The sequence below is a fragment of the Dermacentor andersoni genome, chromosome 1 (assembly GCF_023375885.2).
Source record: "Dermacentor andersoni chromosome 1, qqDerAnde1_hic_scaffold, whole genome shotgun sequence".
Classification (NCBI taxonomy): domain Eukaryota; kingdom Metazoa; phylum Arthropoda; class Arachnida; order Ixodida; family Ixodidae; genus Dermacentor; species Dermacentor andersoni.
The window spans coordinates 388863826-388886334 of record NC_092814.1 but is presented as its reverse complement, the minus strand read 5'-3'; the positions used below and the strand labels follow the sequence as shown (position 1 = coordinate 388886334).

General features: G+C 44.2%; 3 protein-coding genes across 3 annotated transcripts; all 3 read left to right on the top strand.

Annotated features, from left to right (window-relative positions):
* The first annotated feature begins 8558 nt into the window (after nucleotides 1–8558).
* LOC129381853 (uncharacterized) lies at nucleotides 8559–10707 on the top strand. The gene has a single exon (XM_055065051.2). It carries the CDS (start codon nucleotides 8624–8626, stop codon nucleotides 10703–10705), a length of 2082 nt encoding a protein of 693 aa, XP_054921026.1. The 5' UTR covers nucleotides 8559–8623; the 3' UTR covers nucleotides 10706–10707.
* An 829-nt stretch (nucleotides 10708–11536) lies between these two features.
* LOC129381849 (uncharacterized) lies at nucleotides 11537–12301 on the top strand. Its single transcript, XM_055065046.2, has 3 exons — nucleotides 11537–11753; nucleotides 11824–12033; nucleotides 12138–12301. The coding sequence occupies exons 1-3, from the start codon at nucleotides 11564–11566 to the stop codon at nucleotides 12194–12196; spliced, it is 459 nt and encodes a 152-aa protein (XP_054921021.2). The 5' UTR covers nucleotides 11537–11563; the 3' UTR covers nucleotides 12197–12301.
* Nucleotides 12302–13016: 715 nt separating this feature from the next.
* LOC126518542 (uncharacterized) lies at nucleotides 13017–22307 on the top strand. The gene is made up of 5 exons (XM_055065052.1): nucleotides 13017–13066; nucleotides 13763–13965; nucleotides 15336–15495; nucleotides 16874–17002; nucleotides 19905–22307. Exons 2-5 carry the CDS (start codon nucleotides 13849–13851, stop codon nucleotides 19907–19909), a joined length of 411 nt encoding a protein of 136 aa, XP_054921027.1. The 5' UTR covers nucleotides 13017–13066; nucleotides 13763–13848; the 3' UTR covers nucleotides 19910–22307.
* Nucleotides 22308–22509: the final 202 nt, after the last annotated feature.

Here is a 22509-nt window from a genome sequence, read left to right as displayed (position 1 = left end):
ACCGTTCTCGTGCGAATCTGTTTGTTTAGATCTTCGTTTATGGTGCGACTACCCGGTAGTGCAGCCTCAGCCATTGCCAGCGCTGCTATATCCGAGTCTGTCCACCGACAGTGGGAATAACTTGGTGTTGTGGGGATCGGTGACGTCGGTTCCTCATCCTCGTCTCTCTCAACCTTCTCTTTTAGCAATTCGACGGCAGTCTTATAGCGTGTTGTCCTTCTTATATGATCAATTGCATTTTCTGTACGGCCTGGAAAGAGCCTGGCTAGTGATCTGAGTACCCTTGATCCCGCCGGGAGACGTATTTCCGCTGCAGCCATTGTTGTAATGTCTTCAGCAGTCCACCTGCCTTCACCAGTTGACTGGTACGTCCCATGGGTAGCATGTGAAATGGCTTCTCGAGGTTCATCCTGATACACATGCACCAGCGGTGTATGTAGACCCTCGTCTGAGCCCGGTAGCGTTGAAGCATCCATACTGTTAGCATCCGTCGCACCAATCGACGCACTTGGCACGTCTGAATCCTCAATTGAAGTCCCCCCTGTAGGATCAGGTGCAAGCCGTGGCGTGTTTGTGCAACCTGTATCTTGCTCAGCAGCATTTTGCTGTCTAGGAACGGAGGAAGACCTTGCAGAATTTGTGGTACGTGACTTGACACGCCGAACACATTTTGAGCAATGCGAAGATGCTTTCTGTGAAGAAATGTATTCACGCCCGCATGAGAGGCACCGCCACAGAAGCTGTAAACCATGAGTAACGTAATGCTCCTCAAGTTTGACCCGAGAAGAAGCTCTGAATTCACATACGTGACATGTAAGTGTATCCCTAAATGCCGTCGAGTGGCCTGTTACGAAATCTCTTGTGTATGTAGAAGACATACTGTATGCAGTCGACGCACAACCACGTCACCCGGGGCGGGCGAAAAAACACACTCGGAAACCCGCTCACAAAACAGGAACAAAAAAAAAGAGAGAGAGAGAAAGAAATAGCCGTACCGACGAACCACCGATCACAACCCTCCAAACCATAAACTACCAAACTACCAGATAGCCGCTAACACCAACGGACAAGAACTTGGAACTAACTTTGAAACCCAAACCTACGACCAAAGTGGAGAGAACATCATGCACCAAATGACAGACAGAGGTGAGCAAGTCTCTGTTAACCAGAGCGGCCTGGGACAGCCAGCTCCCTGCTGCCCGAGGGCAGGCACTGCGTGAGTGAGGCGCAGCGAACCTCTTGGAGCACGCTCCCTGCTGCCCGAGGGCAGGCGTTACTTGGGTGAGGTGTAACGGACCTCTTGGAGCACGCTCCCTGCTGCCCGAGGGCAGGCGCTGCTTGAGTGAGGCGCAGCGAACCTCTTGGAGCACGCTCCCTGCTGCCCGAGGGCAGGCGCTACTTGGGCGAGGTGTAGCGGACCTCTTGGAGCACGCTCCCTGCTGCCCAAGGGCAGGCGCTACTTTATTGAGGTGTAGCGAACCTCCTGGAGCAAGCTCCCTGCTGCCCAAGGGCAGGCACTACTTGGAGAGAGGTGTAGCGAACCTCCTGGAGCGAAGCTCCCTACTGCCCGAGGGCAGGCACTACTTGACTGGAGGTGTAGCGAACCTCTGGAGCGAGCTCCCTGCCGCTTTAAAGCGGGCACTACCTTGAGAAGGCGGTAGTGTGCCTTTAGTTATGTCATCCGGGAAGTAGTGACCCCCTGTGACCCGTCAGGGTTAACCCCAGGCCTAAGTGCGCAGGTGAGCACGGCTCAAACCCACTCGCAGCACTGCTGCTACGGCCAGACCCTCTTCACGAGGTAACGCAGAGGGGAGGACCTCTCCTCACTGATCGCAAAAATCAGCTTCTGAGGCCCTCAACCCCCCACTCGCGGTACCACCCGCTCCGTCAACTCCGGATTGAGTCCGAATATGGGGCGCAGTGGAGAGACCCACGCTCCATCCACCACTCGCAGTTCGAGACTGCTATTTGTCACGTTCAAGTGTGGCCTGTGGCCTACAGTACAAAAGTCAAATCCCGGTTAAAAGCAGTGTCGCCCGGAGAGTCGGGTCCTCTTTGGCTATTAGCCAGAGGCCCGAAGAATTTCTAATGTACTCTAGTTTCGCTCCGGTATCACCCTTGTGTCGGGTCAGCAGGCACTCAGCTACAAGGTGTTGCCACCAAGTACCCAGGGGTGCCACGTGGAGGCGTGCCTGCTTGAGGTTGAGTCTTTTGTCAAGCCGTAACCAGACCAGATCGCAACCTCGCCCCCAAGAAGCATTGGCCCGCCAAACAGTATCCCCCCGACCGTACACGGTTCGGTCAGGGCCGGGCACCCCATCAAGGGAGTCATAATCCCTCCTGCCGTTTACCCGTACCTTGTTGAATTTCCTCACGTTGACATTTAGAGCACTGGGCAGAAATCACATTGCGTCAGCATCATCAACGGCCAACGCAATGCTCTTCTTTTCTTTAGACAGTCGGATTGCCCCGGTTCATGTATGTAGAAGCACACCGAAGAGCGCAAAGCTGCACTGCTCTAGTCATGGTCAACGGCCCTCGCAATGCTTTGTTTTAAATGGATAGTCGGATTCCCCCGGTCCATGGCAGCTGAAGCACACCGGAGCCTGCAAAGCCGCACTGCTCTAGCCATACCTCACGGGAGTCACAGTCACTCCTGCCGTTTACACGTACCTTGTTGAATTTCCTCACGTTGACATTTAGAGCACTGGGTAGAAGTCACATTGCGTCAGCATGAACAACGGCCAACGCAATGCTCTTTTTTATTTAGACAGTCGAATTCCCGCGGTTGATACCTGTAGAAGCCCACCAGAGAGCGCAAAGCCGCACTGGTCTAGTCATAGTCAACGGCCCTCGCAATGCTTTGTTTTAAATGGAGAGTCGGATTCCCCCGGTCCATGCCAGTTGAAGCACACAGGACCGTGCAAAGCCGCACTGCTCTAGCCATAGATACTCTTTATTCTCTTCCCCTTTGATGTTACAGGGGTTGCCGTGTTGAAGCCAGGAACAATAGAGCAGGCCGAAGTTGCCCACTTCCAGAAGGCTTCTTGGAATTTTCCAAGTCACCTTAACTTACAGTTGGTATGTGTTTCTTGCTGTCGTCCACTGTTGGCCTCAACAGGCTCACAAAAAGCCTTCCTCGGTTTACTAAAAATAAAAAAAAGAGTTAAAAGACAAAAGGCACAAAAAAGTTAAGCATGCTGAAAAAAAGTGGAAAAGACGAGCCAAGGGGACTAACATCGGGACGATGCTCTCGCACAGATGGCAGAGCACCACAGAAGCATTGTGCACATTCGTTTCTACCCGATGGGACCAGCTTAGTGGCCAGAAATATAGAAGGTATTTGACCAAGAAAAACGATGCAGCCGCTGAAAAAATGTAGGGACGTGAAAGCAACATAGAGTGTACATGTTTATATTGGCACATAATTCTTGTACCGTTTAGAAAGACCATTGTAGACCTAAAGTTATGTAAATTGCGAGTAAGGATCATACTGATTTAACCGCGATCCCTAAGTTGTAGACTTAAAGATCACCAGGAGACCTATAAAGCTATGTTTATCTATGACGCCATAAAGCTGTGCCTGTTGTCGTTACATGTAACATTATTACCTAGAATTACCTATTAAATTACATTACCTATTATCAATACCTATACTGCATACCTATTACCACTAGCTATGCCTATTACCATTACCTATTACCGTTAAATAGCACAGGAGCTGAACGAATTTTTAGTAAGTTAGGGTGGGATCCTAAAAAAACTAGTCAGGATTAGATGATATAAAAAAAATGATACGCTGGTTGAAACACAAGGATGGCCTCAAGAGTGCTGCCATTTCACAAGATCAGGTGATCACTTTTTTGGAAAAACGGTTGAGGCAGATGAGACTGCCAACCAAAGTGCGTGCCGCAAGCGAGGCCAATTCCCACTCTTTAAGCCAATTTCTTTGGCAGTCCTCTTGGTGCTGGGACAAAGGAGACCGCGTGCGCCCAACGCTAGCCCTAGGACCTTCACCTCCTTTCCAGGGCACTTGGCCTGAAGTACCGGCACCAAGCCCTGGTACTTTTGGCGTTTAGCAGCACACATGCCTTCCAGTGTTTCTGTTCTGGCATCCCAAGCGATTGCCACATCGAAAATGAATGCTTTTTCCTTGAGCTCGAGAACAATGTCAGGCCTATGCCTGACACCGTCCTTGGTCACAAGGAGGCGCTCGCTCGAAATCTCAGCATCCTTGTGCTTTTCCCGCAGTTTACTGATGATTGCCTGAGAAATGAAGTTATGCCGAGAGCAGCGCGGCTCATGGACGGAAGGACACACCTGGGGAACGGAGTCGTAGTCACTGCTGCCGTTTACCTATACCTTGTAGAATTTCCTCAAGTGGACATTTAGAGCAATTGGCAGAAATCACATTGCGTCAGCGTGATCAACGGCCAACGCAATGCTCTTTTTTTTACTTAGACAGTCGGATCCCCGCGGTTCATGCCTGTAGAAGCACACCGGAGAGCGCAAAGCTGCACTGCTCTAGGCATGGTCAACGGCCCTTGCAATGCTTTGTTTTAAATGGAGAGTCGGATTCCCCTGGTCCATGCCAGTTGAAGCACACCGGACTACGCAAAGCAGTACTGCTCTAGCCATACCTCAAGGGAGTCATATTCACTTCTGCCGTTTACACGTACCTTGTTGAATTTCCTCACGTTGACATTTAGAGCACTGGGCAGAAGTCACATTGCGTCAGCATGAACAACGGCCAACGCAATGCTCTTTTTATTTAGACAGTTGGATTCCCCCGGTTCATGCCTGTAGAAGCACACCGGAGAGCGCAAAGCTGCACTGCTCTAGCCATGGTCAACGGCCCTTGCAATGCTTTGTTTTAAATGGAGAAACGGATTCCCCCGGTCCATGCCAGTTGAAGCACACAGGACCGTGCAAAGCCACACTGCTCTAGCCATAGATACTCTTTATTCTCTTCCCCTTTGATGTTACAGGGGTAGCCGTGTTGAAGCCAGGAACAATAGAGCAGGCCGAGGTTGGCCACTTCTAGAAGGATGCTTGGAATTTTCCAAGTCACCTTCACTTGCAGTTGTTATGTGTTTCTTGCTGTCGTCCACTGTTGGCCTCAACAGGCTCACAAAAAGAATTCCTCGGTTTACAAGAAATCAAAAAGAGTTAAAAGACAAAAGGCACAACAAAGTTAAGCATGCTGAAAAAAAGTGGAAAAGACGAGCCGAGGGGACTAACACCGGGACGATGCTATTGCGCAGATGGCAGAGCACCGGCGAGGCATTGTGCACATTCGTTTCTACCCGATGGGACCAGCTAAGTGGCCGGAAATATAGAAGGTATTTGACCAAGAAAAACGATGCAGCGGCTGAAAAAATGTAGGGACGTGAAAGCAACATAGAGTGTAGATGTTTATATAGTCACATAATTCGTGTACCGTTTAGAAAGACTATTGTAGACCTAAAGTTCTAGCCATGGTCAAAGGCCCTCGCAATGCTTTGTTTTAAATGGAGAGTCGGATTGTCCCGGTCCATGCCAGTTGAAGCACACCGGACCGCGCAAAGCCACACTGCTCTAGCCATACCTCAAGGGAGTCATATTCACTCCTGCCGTTTACACGTACCTTGTTGAATTTCCTCACGTTGACATCTAGAGCACTGAGCAGAAATCACATTGCGTCAGCATGATCAACGGAAAACGCAATGTTCTTTTTTTATTTAGACAGTTGGATTCTCCCGGTTCATGCCTTTAGAAGCACACCAGTCAGCGCAATGCCGCACTGCTCTAGCGAAGAAAGAAAGCACTATGAACTCCCACAACCAATTTTTCTGATCCCCTATTGCGAACTGGGCTTTTGTACGTCTCCGTTTTTTGTCGTTTCTTTACTTTCATTCCACCAATCCTCCAATCGCCTCTTACTCATCCATATTGCGGACATGTTTACTTTTCCACTGCTCTCGCTGAACCCAAGGGCTTCAAGGAGGCCAGTGGTGCCTAAATCAACCGCTGCATAGACGTCTTCACATTCTAATAAAACAATTTCCATAGTTTCCCTACCTTTACCGCATCAAGCACATGCTTCTTCTTCCTTCTTATATCTCGCTTTATAGGTGCGTGTTCTAAGGCATCCCGATCTGGCTTGGAAATTAATGAGGTTCCCTTTGAGTTATCATAATATGCTTCTTTCCTGATTGCATTTTTTTTCCTCTTAAGTAGTTACTCATGGCAGGTTTCCTTTCCATTGCCGCCACCCATGAGATTATTTCAGCCTCTCCGACTTTCCGCTTGGCCGTCTTTGTTGTTGTGTTGTCCACCTTACAGGCCACATACTTGCTGGTAAGTTTCCTAGTTCTTTTCCTCCACTGTGAATCAATGTTTTTCCTGTACGGATACCTGAACACTCTCCCAGCCCATTTGCTTTCTTCCATATTCCTCAGGCGTTCTTCATATTCAATTTTACTGCGAGCTTCACTCACTTCAAAACTAGTCCAGACCATATCACCCTGCACAGCTTCATTTGTAGTCTGCCCGTAAGCGCCCAATGCGAGGCGACCCACTGACCTTTGGTTCCCGTCGAGTCATGATTGTAACCCTGATTTAAAGCAAACAAACGCATTTCCAAAAGTAAATCCTGGAACCATTACACCTTTCCACATACCTCGGAGGACCTCGTACCTATTGTATCCCCATAGCGCTATGTGCTTCCTTATGGCTGCATTTCTCTTCCCCTTCACTCTTAATATTTTTTCCTGTGTTTCCATATATCTATTGCCTTCGTTTATCCATATACCAAGGTATTTATCTTCTGTTACCCCAGGTATTTTCTGGCCCTGTATCACCACTGTCTGTGCACTGTTTTCATTGAATACCATAACACCTGATTTTCTAACACTAAATTTTAAACCTAAATTGTTACCTTCCTGTCCACAGATATTAGCCAGACGTTGCAAATCACTTTGTTTGTTAGCTAGTAACACAATATCGTCCGCATAAAATAAACCTGGAAGCTGTTGCTCTACTACTGTACCCGCCTGTTTGTATGAGAGATTAAAACCGATATTACTTCCTTCTAGCGCCCTCTCCATCCTCACCATGTACATCATAAACAGCACTTGGGATAAAGGGCACCCCTGCCTCAGTCCCTTGTTGATATGAACTCCTAGCTCCTCATCCCTTCCCATTCAACGCAAACGGTATTTTCTAGGTAAATCGCTCTCGAAATCTGTGGACAATCGTCACCGAAGCTTTCCCCTTCCAGAATATCCCACTAAATGTTGCGTTCTACGTTGTCATAGGCTCCTGTAATGTCTAAAAAGGCCACATATAACGGTCTGCTTTCTACTTTTGATATTTCAATACACTGATTAAGAACAAATAAGTTATCATCTAAATGCCTGCCTATTCTGAAGCCATTCTGAAGTTCTCACAAAATACCATCATTCTCTGCCCATGCTTGAAGCTTTAATTTGATTGCCTGTATTGCTAGCCTGTATCCCAATGGACCACAGATATCCAGTGGATATCCGATTTAGATCCGAACGTCCACGTCCGGGAAACAATATCCGTGGTACGAACAGGGGACCTAGTTCTTGGGACGTAACATAATGTCCGCATACTTTGATACGGTGGACGTCCAGAGGATGTTTGTTTATGGATTGACCAGCGGTGTACGTCCCCCGGATGTCCGCCTAGGAATGCCTTGCAACGTCCATTGATTTATGCCCTGGACATAAGCATGCACAGATGCGAAGCTACAGGCGATGGTTACGATGATTTAATTCAATATTTATATCTCCCAAATCGAGCTATATATATATACCGCCACCATAATATTAATATCCTAGGTAGAACACTCGGGAAAAGACGAAATTCGCTGATTCACTTATATTTTATTTAAGAACCCGGACTTTGAACACGGGCTAAAGAAAATCTGACCTAGCACTTGCGTGCGGATTTTTACCTTTATGTGCGGCCTCGCGCACCGGCCACAGTCCACAGTGTGGAGTACAAGGGCATCATTCTATAAAAAATAGTATGCTATAGTCCACGCGTTTATTCTGTTCTGTTCTGAGCAAATGAATGTTTGTATTGTTAACAAAACCGATGTTCCTGTTCTGTGTATTAGGGCATCGATTCACCAAGCCGTACCGTCGTACTAGAACTGTTTTTCATTTTTTTTTTCAGCAACATGAATTATGCGCATTTGTATTCTGCTCAAACTATTAAAATTTTTTGATGGTATTTTGAATGTTTAATAGGCTTTGTGGCATTTCGGTTTCAGTAGTTTACGTTACTCTTTTGTAATATGCACCTTCAATCGTCATAGTCATCAATGTGTGTGAAAAGCGACGAACGTGCGCGCCGATTCGCTGGCTTCTGCGGGTGCCGTGGCGCGTTTTATATTATTGAATGGTGCCTTTCTCGCGCGCCTTTTAACTGACGCACTGCGACCTTGCACTTTGGAAACGCGGTAAGATATCTTTTGTACCGTGCGTGTGATCCGAGGGCCAGTTTCTGCGCGGGTTGTACCGACTCTCTTCACAAAAGTGCGGTTAGGGCTATTGTTAGTAGGCCTATGCGTACAAGTGAAACTGCTTTGTTCTCGCTTCCTACGCACTGAATGTCGCGACCACCCGACAGGCGTGCTTGCGAGAAGGCAAGCAGGGAGACAAGGAAAGTTATTAATGTTTTTGCGAAAGAAGGAGTTCAGGGGGGTTGTGAAAGTAGCCGGCATGACTCGGAGCAAATAGCATTTGTTCAACCTCTCGAAGCACCACATGACAGCGGTGGGAACAGCTTAGAAAACTTAAATCGCTCAATCGCGGGATTTGAAGAGCATTGTTGCGAAGACCTCACGTCCGTAGACGCAGATGAAAGGGAACAGTGGGCAGAAGTCAATCTTGAGTCTGCTCACTTTGGTGCTTGCAGTAGTAGTGACAGTGATAGTGAAGAGCGCACAAGCGTACATGACGGACTGCAGGATTCCTTGCGTGAATGGGCAAACGAATATGGTATCAAAAGAAGGGCGTTAACAGCTTTGCTGAAGACGCTAAGGACACAGGGGGGACTTCATCAGTTACCGGAGGATGGTCGTACACTTATGCAGACCCCTCGAAAGAACCTGGATGATTTTCCCATTTGTGCTTTGGCGCCAGGAAAGTATTGTCATTTCGGACTTGCTGTGGGTCTTCAGCGTTCATTGTCTCATGTAGAAAAGCTGCCAGCTGTAATTCCACTCTCATTTAATGTAGATGGCCTCCCCTTGTCAAAGAGCTCCAAAATGCAACTGTGGCCCATACAGTGCTTACCCCGTGGTTGCGGCAATGTGCCCCCATTTGTTGTGGGTGCGTTTGCTGGACAGTCTAAGCCATCCTCGTCTAATGATTTCCTGAGGCCTTTTGTTCGAGAGCTGCAAACTTTGCTTGTGCAAGGTGTGAATATCAATGGCGACACTGTTCAGGTGACAGTTGGCTCGGTCATCTGTGATGCTCCAGCGCGAGCTTTCGTTACTATGACAAAAGGCCATGGAGGGTACAGTGGTTGCGCAAAGTGTACAGTCGAGGGATCTTACATCAATGGAAAAGTAGTATTTTGCGACATGGACTGTCCATTACGAACGGATGAGAGTTTCAGGGAGCAGCATGATGTTGAACATCACAAGGGAGAATCTGGCCTGTTGGACCTGCCCATTGACATTGTAAATGACCTCCCTCTTGATTACATGCATCTTGCATTACTGGGTGTCATGCGGAAATTGCTCCAGTTGTGGATTTCTGGACCACTGCGGGTTCGTTTGGGACCTCTCGATAGGCACACATTCAATGAAAAGAGCAAGCTGCTAAATCCTCACATCCCTAGTGAATTTCCCCGTAGGCCACGTGGACTCGATGAGCTCGACCGCTGGAAGGCAGTCGAGTTCCGACTTTTTGTATTCTACACAGGCCCGTTGCTTCTCAAGTTCTGCCTTCGAGATGATCTATACCAGCACTTTTTGCTGCTCCATGCGTCATTATCTATACTTGCAAACAAGGAGCTGTGTCGTGAGCATGCTGGTTATGCCGATGAGCTCTTGAGATGCTTTGTTTCACATTTCCGCGAATTGTATGGTGACGAGCATGTTTCTTTCAACGTGCACAGCCTCATACATCTTGCTTCTGATGTTAAAATACATGGAGAGCTAGACTCCTTCAGTGCCTTCCCATTTGAGAACAACATGCAGGTGCTCAAGAGGCAGTTGCGCAAGCATGGAAAACCCTTGGAGCAGCTGCGCAACAGGATGGTAGAGAGCCAGTCTTGGACACGCAGACAGACATGGGATGAAATTCCTGTACATTTTAGCCGTCCTCACAGTCGAGGAGAACTGCTGCCGGAATGCTGCCCTCCTGAATATGAAAGGCTGTCATGGGATGCATATACAATTGCATTGTCTAAAAGAGACAACTGCTTTGCACAGGATGGCCATGTTGTTCTGGCAAAAAACATAGCCTATATCAGAGGGTCTAAGCAGCCATGCATAATTGGCCAAGAGTTTCTCATCAAGGAAGATTTCTATTCTTTACCCTTTGAGTCTTCCAGAATGGGCATTTATGTTGTATCAGGGCTATCGGGCCTGAAGCCTTGGCCCCTGCACAACCTCCAAAAAATGGTGAAGCTGCCACTGAATGGAAAGTTTCTGGTTATTCCAGAGCTTCACACAATTTAAAGGCCTAGATTTAGCTAGCATTCGCGGAAACTTCAAATAATATCTGCAAATTTATAGAGGTTAGTGTAGTGCATTTTCATAATCCCGGAGTTTTTGCAGCCCTTAGTGGCTTACCTTACGTAACGTTTAGTTATTTGTGAAACATGCAGTGAAAAGGAGGGTAACAGTGAGCAATGAAAGAAATAAGCCTCAAATAATCCTGTAATTAACCCATGCACACTCACTGTAGGGCAGTTCACCGCACAGTCCTATTCTGCTCAACCATATTTCCACAGGTTAGTATTGGCAGAATGCTGCCATGTTATGCCTTTATTTTCAAGGTTATTTATTGGCTGTTCGTGACAAATGCCTGTCATATGTGGTTTGTGGTCTTGAGCCTGGTGGCTGATTAATGCTTGGCGCAGATAGCTGGTCTATAAGAGTAGCAAAATGAGTGCCAAGGGCAGGGCACTTCGACAAAGTAGTAGGATGCCACTAGAAAATTCGCAGGCATAGGATGGAGAGCCAGATCATGTTGGGCAAGGATAATCGGATTTCATTGGGAATGGCCTTTGACTGGCACTAAGATTAAATGGCTTGGTGACACATACCGCTCCCATCACAACTTGCTGCTGGGATAGTTGGTCCATAGGTGCAACGATCCATAACGTGGCTTATTACAGCCGACATTCAAACAAGCCAAAGGGCTTGAAATACTTGAACTTTAGTAAAACGGCTGTCCTTGGCTGCAGCCAACATTTAAAGAAGACGTCATTATGGTGAAGGCAAGTCCCTTGGGAAAATGCTTTTTCACTGGTTCCAGGCAGAGGCTTCCCTTGTTTCGCCACCATTGAATACTTCTGACGCTTCATTTTTCAGATGGCTTATGTGATCGCTGAGTTCGTTGAGGACAAACAGGTGGAGGTGGTGCCAGTGACCTGGGTGGAGGGTGACAAGTGTGCGTGGCCAGACAACCTCAAAGGCAACAGAGTGACATCCTTAGTAAAGAAATCTGTACCACCAGACACCTTCTGGAAGTGCTACAGCGTAGCAGTGAAAGGGGTATTTGGTATGTATCGTGTACATAAAAGCCTTTTTTGTTCTATACAAATCAGTTGAATGTGGAATTTTTGTTTTAGCAACATATGAACAAGCAAGGGCCAAACTTAATGACAGCCAGTATACATCAGACCTGGGCACAGGATCGGAAATGTCTCAAGGAAAAAGGACAAGGAGGCCACCAGCTCAGTGGTCTGACTCGGATGAGCCTGACACACCACCGCCACCCAAGAAGGCCAAGCAAAGCTCCAGCAAGCAAATTCCAGCTCCACCAAGCAACTTCCCACTAGGTGAATTCAAAATACTTGTTTCTACTACTTATGGTATCCTGACACTTAGCAGTTAAAAAGTCAATTTAATATATTTCGCTTACTGGTGAGTTATTATTTCCCAGGCCTCTCTTCTGCTTCTTCAGTGCAGCAAGACAGCTGTGAAGAGTCTGAAGGTATGTGACTGACATTTTATAGATAGTGCCTCAATGGTAATACAGCGCAAATCTATTTTAGCTTGAGCTTCCTAATCCACAAAGAATAAAGTGCTTCCCCATTGTGTAATATAAGCCATTAATTGAATTGTTCTTGTTGTCACCTGTGAGGGCTTCAACATATGGGCTGACAAATCAAGGAATGGTCATACGTTTCCTTGTTGATTTTGGTTTGTGTTTCATTTTGCATGGCCACCTAACGTCTACTTTTGGCATAAATTCAAACCTAAGCACTTGTGACAGCAGTGTATTATTTCATTTCTAGGTTCACCCGCATTAAAGAACGTACACTTGTGGCTACTGTTTGCTCATAAACAGACTTGCAAGCCATTGTACATGACACATCTATATAGCAATGTAAAGCAAGCGTTCTGGCCAGTTATTTCCTGTTTGAATTTCAGTTTATGCTGTTAGGGTGCTAAACTTCTGTTCAAGTGAGAAGTAGGCTCTTGGCAGCTATGTTGATAAACCAGCCTGATTTAGTTTTGAATTGGATAATGGGTCATGTCATATAGTTAGCTGACTTGCTTCATTATTTATTATGTATATTGAATGTTTTAATGCTAAAGCTTGAGGTTACCTTCTTACAATTCATTTGCAAACTGTCTTGATGTATTAGAGGAGAGATTTGCATAGCTGTGTGCAGGTGTGAAATTACACAGACACATTAGTCTTTAGAATGTAAAAAAGAAACTGTTCTGGGCATGAGGTTGCAGGTTCAATTTTGAGCTGCAATATGATTTGGAGCGGGATGCATTAAATGCTCACTATTCTTTACTGTGCAGGTGACCAACGGACTTGTGTACCCTCAGGTTCCCGTGACGAACTTTCAAACAATAGTAAGCTTTCATTGTACTATAATACTTCACTACAAAATTTTTTAAAGTTGTGAATGTACTTTAACGTGTGATGGCATTACTTACATAAACTTTCAAATACGCAGTTTTTTTTCACTGTGTGCCTAAACACCCATTGCATCAACACTGTTTTGTTGCATTGTGTCTTGCACTGAAGTTCGTGTAGTAGCGCATACGTGCAGTCACAAAAGCTTCAAAGGCAATGTGTTCGTGTTCAGACTGTTGTACAGAGGCTATTTATTGAGACCCCTGTTTCAAATCTATGTTGTTCCATGGCCTCAAGCCATTCCAAGGAAGGGTGCATCTGTCTCATTAGGTTCAATGTAGCAGGCATGGTGCAAAGCATTATGAATTCGTTATATGTTGCAACTTGATTGTGCCTTATTTTGTATTGCTGATGTGTGAGACGTTGCCAGTTTCTGGGACAATGCAATGTTCTTTGTTTCAGAATAAATTGCTAGCAGTTAGAAAATTGTCTGATATTTTAGTAGCACATCAAAATGTTTTTATGAAAGGACATTTCTTTACCTAAAGTGTACTAATCAAAGACACTCTTACATTCCAACATATCTTGCAAAAATAATTGCCTGTAATCTGTGATGAGAAAAAAAATGGCCTATGAAATGCCTACCTGGTTTGGTTCCTGACTGCCACATTTCCTTCCTTTTGTGTTTGAAGGCTTCAAGAAGCATGTGCTCCGACTGCTCAACATCGTGCGTTTTACGCAACAACACCATGGGGATTTGCTTGAAAAGTTGTGCAACATGTATGTAAAGCAGCCTCTTGGTGGAACTGATCCACTCATCGAGTGCCCCTTCCGCAGCTTGGAAGATTTTATGGCTTTTGATGAAAGCCTGGACAAAGAGAAGACTGCGAGTTTGGTACGTAGTTTTCCTGAATTTAGCATAGACAATAGGGAGCACTTGAATGCAAAAAAAAAATATTCAGTGGTGTACGCCCCTGTTGCTTGTAGTTACAACTGCATGCTGTTGCATGAAACAGGTCAGTGCATATGAGGTTAGCGTAGCTGTACAGAAATAATCTTGCGAACATAACTTGCACAGGGACAATGCACGCTGCAGCTGCAGTTGCTGAATGTATGCTTAAGAATGAGATTTCTGTGTCTGTACTGAAAACCATTTGCAGTTACGACTCATGTATGCTGAATGACTTAAAGTATGCACGACAGTATGCGCCAACATAAACCCTACTTGAGATAAGCCCAATGCACAGAATACTTACTGGCAAGGTTGCATTTTAAAAACATCTTCCAGCAACTTCTGAGCTTAGATACACTGAATTCATAATTATGAGCTATGTTGGATTGCTAAAATTTCTACCAGCAAAGGAAGAACATCTCTACATATCTGAAATTAAAATCTGTCACACCCCTCCATTACAGCGCTGGTATTCTTCATTGCATTATTCTACCATCTACTCTGTAAAGCTGATGTCTTGGAACACAGCCACACAGTGAACTGATCACAGGTGGTCTGATTGACCTTATCCAGGTGGTTTCAAAGGGGAAGAAGTGCAAAAACATTCATGTACCTTATGCTAGGTGCACATTAAAGGACCCCAGATGGTCAAAATTAACCTGGAGTCCCCCACTACGGTGTGCCATATAATCATCGTGGTTTTGGCACATAACACTCCAGAATTTAGTTATTTTTTACCCCTGTGGCTTTAGAGTTGCATCTTCCAATTGGCAATTTTTCTTGAAAAATTGCCTGGGGAATATGCAGACCTTAAGCCCTGACATGTCGCTTAGCTGCATCAACTGTGTCATCCTACCTATGGCATGGTATTGTTGATTAGGTGTGAGCTGATGCATATGCATAATGCTCTGCATAGAAATGTGGCTACATTAGTGGAAAGTAGCAAACAGGAAGCCGCTGACCAGTCTCTGCCACTGTGGCAGTTGTGTAATAGCCTGATTGTGCAGTGGAATGGTTTCAGCAGCTATTCTTGGCAGAGTGCAAAGAAGACACACCTAGTCTTCTGCACCACAAGGCCATGTTAATGAATACGTAACTTCTTATAGGTCTCTTTGCTTGGAGTTGCTGTATGCTTAAGAAAATAACACTAAGACTTGCTGTTTCTATGGCATGAGAGTGCTGCATGACAGCTTCTTTTGTGAACATGTTTGCCAACGATGCCATGCAGCAGGCGTTTTCCAACTGGCATAGCCATACATTTAGTTTTCATTTTCTGTCATCGCACACATTTACTCGAAATCTGTTTTTTGCAGGTTCGCGAGTTCACAGACCTTGGAGGGAGAAATGCCAGTGCAGCTACAAAGCGTATTCTTGCATACACCCATCATGATGACCTGGCCACACTTTTTTCGTGGGTTGGCCGAAAGGGGAAACTTAGTTTCTCTAGTCTGAAGACTACAGCTGCAATTATTGGTGAGTTGAAACTTCTCTTTATATCTTTTAATGAGTACGAGCACTAGGATGAACTTAATTTATGCTTTCGATAGACAGCTATTAAGCCTTTTATTACACAGTGGTTTAGTGCAAACAGTTCAATATAGTACACACCAAGCGCAGTGTGGCTTTGGGTCATCTACAGCATCACTGCTGCTGCACCAGGTCCTCGTATATCGCTGGCTACTGGGAAGCGATTCATATGAGTGGACACGATGTTAGCGAAGGCTGGTGGTGTTGAGCAATCACCTTTGCTGCCACACAAGTCCTTTTATTCCAGTGCACTGAGCTATTGTAATGATAGCTTTTGGGTGTGTTGTCGATCACCTGGTGGTGGCTGATGAAAATAATAGTGTCTAGCATGAGGTATATTAGTAAGGATTAGTTGCATTCTCCTCTCTATTTTGCTACCTGGTGTATAGTTGTCAGTAAGTCTAAAAGATATCACCAGCGTTGCTTGTTGGGATTTCATTAGAGCTTTTCAAGTTCCATTTCTTACACAGTGAAGTCTGCCTTTTATGTGTTTTGTTCTTTTTATGCATTTTTCTTAAAGGGAAGCTTTCGCTCGGGTGCTGCTATCTAACTACATGGAAAAGCAGAAATCATTTTTCTCGCAGTCACTGCAATGAAATTCATGAAGTTACTTTTAAAGGAAAAAGTTAAAATCTAGTGACTGTAGCAAACAGATTTTTATTCATGGCGTCAAATGTTTTACAAGATCCCTAAATTTTACAAAATTTGAACTAAACTGTGAAGTTCATAACTGTATCTCAGCAATTCATTTTATTGCAATTCTGTAAGCTGGACCTAACAGTACGCCTAAATCAGACAAAATTGATACATTTCACATCGATCTCAAATATACTACCTATTAGTGAATAGGACATTTCCAAAACCCGTGTAGACGTTCTAACAAGCTCATGTAAGCTGCAGCAAATTTCTCCCTCAACTTTGTCTGCTTTAGGTGATCTATATAAAATAAAATTTACTGAAATGCGATATGTCTGATGCAGAGTTATATATTTGTAAAGCTTTTTTTAAATCTTTGTAAAAAATTACACCCTAAATCAAAATTTTGCTTCCAGCAGTGACTAGACCTTAATTTTCTCTCGTAAATTCAATAAATCCCATACAAAACAGTCTAGGTGCTGCTTCATAGGTGTTTCTTCACAGCATTAGAGTTGGGCCCGAGCTATAGCTTCGTATGTACAGTTGTGCATAAAGGACACGGACACACACAAAAAAAAACAATGGGACGTACAAGGCGCATACGATACCTTAGTGAAGTAAAGCTTCATCTTAACATCCCAAGGTATATTTGCTATTCTCACCATTAGTGGGAACTTGCTTATTTCAGTTGCTGCAAGACGGATGACAGAAGGCAGCACTAACGATATTGAAGACACCATCAAATCGTGGCTAAGGCATGCTCCAGAAAGGGCCGGCAGCCATAAGAAGCCAAGCGCTGAGGTCTGCCTGCCTCAAGGTATGTTTTTACCCCACCGATTTTCAGCAGCTTGAGAGGCGGTGCCGCTTGTTGATTTCTTTAATCGCAGAATGTACCCTTTACTATCCGAATACTCACTTGATAACATTCCTTTGAGAAGAGCGAGTTGTAAGCGCGACTCAAAAATATTGGTTGACTTCCGGCTAACTTTCGAAGAACATGCTTCAAGCATCGTTAATGCATTCTACAGAAAGTTAGGCCTTATATCAAAGATGACCGTACTTATATAATGATCGCACTTTTTTGTCAAAAAAATTTATGCAAATTCAGGGGTGCAATTCAGGTTAAATTTCCCACGAAAAGAATTCTTTTTTCATCCCGCATTTGCTGCGGGATGACAAGCAGGCAGCTGCTGCTGTCAGTGCGGGACACCAAAACAAAAATGGTGGCCGGCAGAGCAAGCTGGACGCGATTATTTTTCTTCTTGTGAGTACATTAACGTGCATTGAAACAGTTTCTTCCGTATCAGTAATGAATAATATCGTTAATATCGGCAAGTTTGCGACAGTAGCGTAGCCATGTCCAATTTGAGAGGACAGAAACAGAGAGGGGCACGCTTAGCTGCCAGTGACATAGAAACACATGTTGGGCACGCTGTGGAAACTGCGGCATTTGTCTTCACTGCTATCCTAATACGGCACGTTTCCGCTAAGGGTGGGCGAATATCTTAGCTGCGTTACGAGCGTCGGCGTATTAATAGGGTACACTTCTAACGTATCAGTGCAAACGTGACCACTATCGTTGCCACTCGCGATTTGTTGCGTGCCTACGAGTGCATACGAGAAGAATCGAAAGGCGCCCTTTGTGTTGTTGTTGACCAAAACCATTATAAAGCCTACAAATAATAAAGCCGAGACAAGTTTGGTTGTAGCTTTCTTTTTTTTCATGGAAGTGTGGAAAGTGATGAAAGGAATGAAATGAGGCATCTGTTAAGAAAGAGAAAGTTGGGTGTGTGCAGATCACTTGGTATGTCTTCAAGAGTTGTTCACATAGCATTCGACAGATGGTAAGCGCGATCATCGTTAGCTAGACTTGGCACACAACATATCGCTGTGACAAGTTCAGGGTGCGATCATTACACGGGAAAGAAAAAAAATCAAATTTTGACAACAAAATTCAGGGGTGCGATCATTATGCGAGTAAATAGAGTAAAGAGTTTACGAATGTGAGCTGTGTTATTCTCTCGTATTCTTTGTTTGTCCGCTCGAAGCTAAAGTTTAGTTCTGTTGTATGGAACTGTATTATACGCGGGTTATACGCGGGTAAATACGGTAATTTGACTGACTAATGTTGCAAAAATTGGATGTGTTCAGTGATGTTTCATTTGTGTCCTGTACAATCCATTTCTTGGACGCCGTGTATCTTATGCCTACGAGTGTGTACTGCGCATGTATAATATTAGACCCCTACAAATAAGGCGGAAATACCGTGATTACTTATTCTTGTATAAACTAATTCACAAACACTTCTCCTGTCCGCAGTTACTGTGAGCTGCAACGTTATGCATGCCTCGCCCTAAATTGCTTAATCCTAGCATTTTATATGTGAATTCCTTATGCACCTCTAACGCTATAACAATCTCTTGTAACACAACAAAGTACCTTGCATCGTGATCTTGATATATTAGCTCTACTATTTGCTCATTATCTGGCTCGTGTATTTGATTAATTCAATTTTTTGTTGCACTTTGTACCGCTGTTGTTTGAGATGTTTTGTTTTTTGGTTTTGTGTTCTTTGTGTAACAGAAATGCAACAATATTAAGGCATAATAGCTGTTCTTGGGCACTTTTAGAAAAAAAACTTAAAAAAGGAAATAAGTAAATTAAATTACCACTTAGCAACATGAATTCACATCATAATAGTGGCCACAGTGGCTTTCCACTAGAAATGGACATGGGTTTCTCCAACTGAGTTGCATGGCTCAGTTGGAACTGTTTAATACTTAGCTCAAGCTTCTGCATTGTGATCAAGACTGATATTTTAAAGCAGCCTAAATGTAGGCCAGTATGACTACACTGCTAGTAGTTAACTGGATTTCTGAATTAAAAATTTACTGTTGCCTGTACTTCATTTATGTATGTGTACGTAGTTGAGTCTCTGCTTTTAGAGGAGCCTTCCATGAATGTAGCTGGTATAAAAGACAGCTCTAGTTCAGCATGCATCAGCTGTGATTTTAGGTTAGAAGTGATAAACGGTGTATTAAAGTCATGCCTGTGCATTTTTTGCATTAAGAATGAAAAGAAAAAGACCTAATAGTTGCGTATTACCTAGGATCATGCTGCAGTCATACTCGTAGCACATAAGCCTAACTTGCTGTGTGGGTGGGACGAACACTCGCAGCACTAACAGGTTTATCAAAAAGGGATTGGGAGAGGGATTATGTTGACCATACTTCTTAAGTATGCCCTTGCCAACTGCTATCCCAAGTGTACATGAATACAGCAGCTTAGATGATGCACCACAGAGATTTGGCATGCAGGTTTGATCTCTACAAATATGGGTACCACTTCTGCTGTATAAACAGGAAGCTCTCCCATGAGTAACAATCTTCATAGCACAGGTGTACCTGAATGAAGTGAATGTAGGGACGTACACTAGATTAGAACAGAGTGGGAGACCAGTGCGATGCATTATAATGCTGTATGCATGCACGTTTCCTATGAGTGCCACTGCATTTTTGCATCTGATTTGACTGCAAAAGTGCCCTTTGAAAGCTAAAACCAGCTGTCTACAGCATGGCTGGCCCCTTCAGGTCGCCACTCATATGAGCAGGATGTTGATTTTGCAATGGCTTGATCATTATCCACAAAGGAGGCTTGTACTCGTTTGTTTCCCCAAACCTCACATTTTTTTATCATTCTGCTCTTTTACTTTCATGCAGAATAAGTGGAGGCCATTCCATTGTAAAGCACTGCAGCTATGACCTGAAGACTGCACAGGCATCGGAGGCTGCTTGGTTGTGGGCGTGTGCATCTGGTGGAACTTTGGGGATCTGCTGGGCTACGCCAAGGCATGTTTCGTGGACTAGAGGCAGCTACTCAGGGATTTTTTTTTAACTTTGCACAGTGCAATTGCAGAATTTTTTTTTCATGCATTGGAAGGATTCTGCCTGTCATCTGCATTGTCAAATCACTTGCAAAGTCATGCTCTTGCTAGGCTCCATCAATATGGTTTTGTGCAGAATTTGTGTGCGAGAACTTTTTATTGTTCTTGTTTTTAATGTCATGGCAGTCTTCTGTGTTAGTGAAATTGCTACCATTGCAAAGCCATGGTTTTCTGAAAAGCTGTTATTCTGCTACTGTACAAAACTTGCGTGCGAAATACTTACATTAGACGCAAGATCTTTTTTACCTCAATATTTCAGAGTATTTCTGTTTGTTCTGTATGTGCATCTACATGTCCACCCATTGTTAGCATAAACACACCAGTGCATGGTTCGTGCACAATGCAGTGCACAAGCGGCAAAAACCACATGCATGTGTGAAACGCTAAGGCAGTGTATTCCGTGGGATCATTGCCCAGGTTTCTCTGCACAGAAGCGGTTGGCTTGCCAGGAATAAATTCGACTGTTTTGCAGTCTTGCTCATCTGCCTGAGACCTATGCTCGCAAGGAGGATCCTGAATCCTTTGCTTGTATCTGTAGGCCACCGTCGTAAGTGGCACATTCACTGTTGCATAAATGCCACGCTTACTGTAGCCCTGCTGTGAAGTGTCCACAATCTGTCATCTTTGCATGGCTGTGAGAATCCCAGCCATTTCCTGTTTCTGAGCGCAAGGAATGAAAAAACTGCGACGCATGCCTTAGTGGCAATTTAGAGGAACCCTCAAAAGACCAAATAAATATGTTAGCTTTTTTATCCTGCAATTGCAGCTTGGACTGACCCCGACATATACGGGCATCACTGAAGCATGCTGTGCATAAGTATAGCAAACAAGCTGCTCCTGTTGCATTATGCTAGTGTCGTGTTCTAACGTGCTCTATCTGTGAAATGAACACATACTGGCCTATTGTGTGATAACGTCACTGTGGTGTACTATTGTGGAAACACATGCTGGTGTGTTCATGCTACCAGTGGGCTAACCCTTGGACCTTACTGGAAATAGTAAAGGCCAGCCACTCATTGCAAAAAATGCTGGACAGGCCTTTCCCTCTTGTCTTTTTGTGTGCTTGATGGGCTGAGAATCGCCTCCATTGCAAAGACATGCTTTTGTAAGATGCTATTATTTTTCCTTTGTCCAAAGCACTTTTTGTCACTGGATCTTGAGGGTTTTTCTAACCTCTGCCTTTATTATGCATGTTGCTGCCTCTGCAAAGCTACCCCTTCGTGAGACCAATATTGTGCCTGTGTAAAATAACTTGTGAGAGCTTTTTACTTTATATAATTTTTATGTCATGGAAGATTCCTTTTATATTGCTGCTGCTGTAAAGCCATACTTGTGGGACTATTGTTGCGCATATGTATAGACTTTTGTGCAAGATACTTTTAGCAAGACAAAATTTTTTTTTAATGTTTTGGTCATCTGTGTCCTATACTATGAGCATCTTGCTTATAAAAGCAAGGATGCGCTTTATTGAAGTGCTCTTAGTGTGTTTTAGTACAGAACTTTTGTGCAAGATACTTTTATGATATATTTTGTATTATGGGAGGATTCTAGTCACTTTCGTGCATATGTAAGTTGCTTCCAGTGAAGTGTCATTGTTCTTTGTACAAAAGAACTTTTCTGTGAAGTCTGATGGGTACGTCTACAGTTTTACAAGGTAGAAGTGCTACCACAGTCTATATGCAAGTTTAACATCTAGTCATTGAGCCAATGAAACAGCCAGTTTGTTTTTGCATCATGTGCATTGCTGTTGTTGCGAAGATGCCATTATGTGCCTTTTTGCAAGAAAATGTGTGCATAGTCATTGTGCCAGATATTTCTTGTTCTCTTGTACTGTTTGTTTAGTTATATTTGTGATATCACAGTTCAGGTACCAATGCAGTCAGTTTATTCTAGTCTTTTTCCTTTATAAAGTGTATGTACATCACTGCATTAAGTTGACAATTAGAATTTTTCTGTGTTAAGGTCACTTCAAGAATCTTTAGTTCTCTTCTGTGCCCCTGTACTGATCTTGTCAATGTTAACATATACTCCTGCTGGCATCTTTTGTGATTTTCAATTTCTTGTGGGTCCTTATGGGCATTTCTTTAATGTGTTCAGGCACAGGTTATGTTTTGCTGTGCCAAGCACACAGGCATGTTCTTACAGTATGCTTTTTAAATAAAGATCCAATGTTTCTGCAGTTTATGCGCAAGTCTATGCCTCAGTTAGGCCATCCTAAAAAGCTGAGCAAGTTTCATTAAAAGGCTTATTACATCATTTGATTTCACATTCATGCAGCTTAATATCTACAACTTTGATGACTATTGGAGTTGATACATAATGCATATTCTGGCTTATTCTGTGCATTTGGAAGCTGCACATATACATTTCTGATGCCTGTG

Excerpts from the sequence above, each read along its gene's own strand:
- LOC129381853 (XM_055065051.2), top strand. The coding sequence starts at position 8,624 with ATGTCGCGACCACCCGACAGGCGTGCTTGCGAGAAGGCAAGCAGGGAG.
- LOC129381849 (XM_055065046.2), top strand. The coding sequence starts at position 11,564 with ATGGCTTATGTGATCGCTGAGTTCGTTGAGGACAAACAGGTGGAGGTG. Across the intron at positions 11,754-11,823 it reads AGCAGTGAAAGGGGTATTTG|CAACATATGAACAAGCAAGG; the intron begins GTATGTATCGTG and ends TTTTTGTTTTAG. Across the intron at positions 12,034-12,137 it reads ACCAAGCAACTTCCCACTAG|GCCTCTCTTCTGCTTCTTCA; the intron begins GTGAATTCAAAA and ends ATTATTTCCCAG.
- LOC126518542 (XM_055065052.1), top strand. The coding sequence starts at position 13,849 with ATGTATGTAAAGCAGCCTCTTGGTGGAACTGATCCACTCATCGAGTGC. Across the intron at positions 13,966-15,335 it reads AAGAGAAGACTGCGAGTTTG|GTTCGCGAGTTCACAGACCT; the intron begins GTACGTAGTTTT and ends TGTTTTTTGCAG. Across the intron at positions 15,496-16,873 it reads GACTACAGCTGCAATTATTG|TTGCTGCAAGACGGATGACA; the intron begins GTGAGTTGAAAC and ends TGCTTATTTCAG.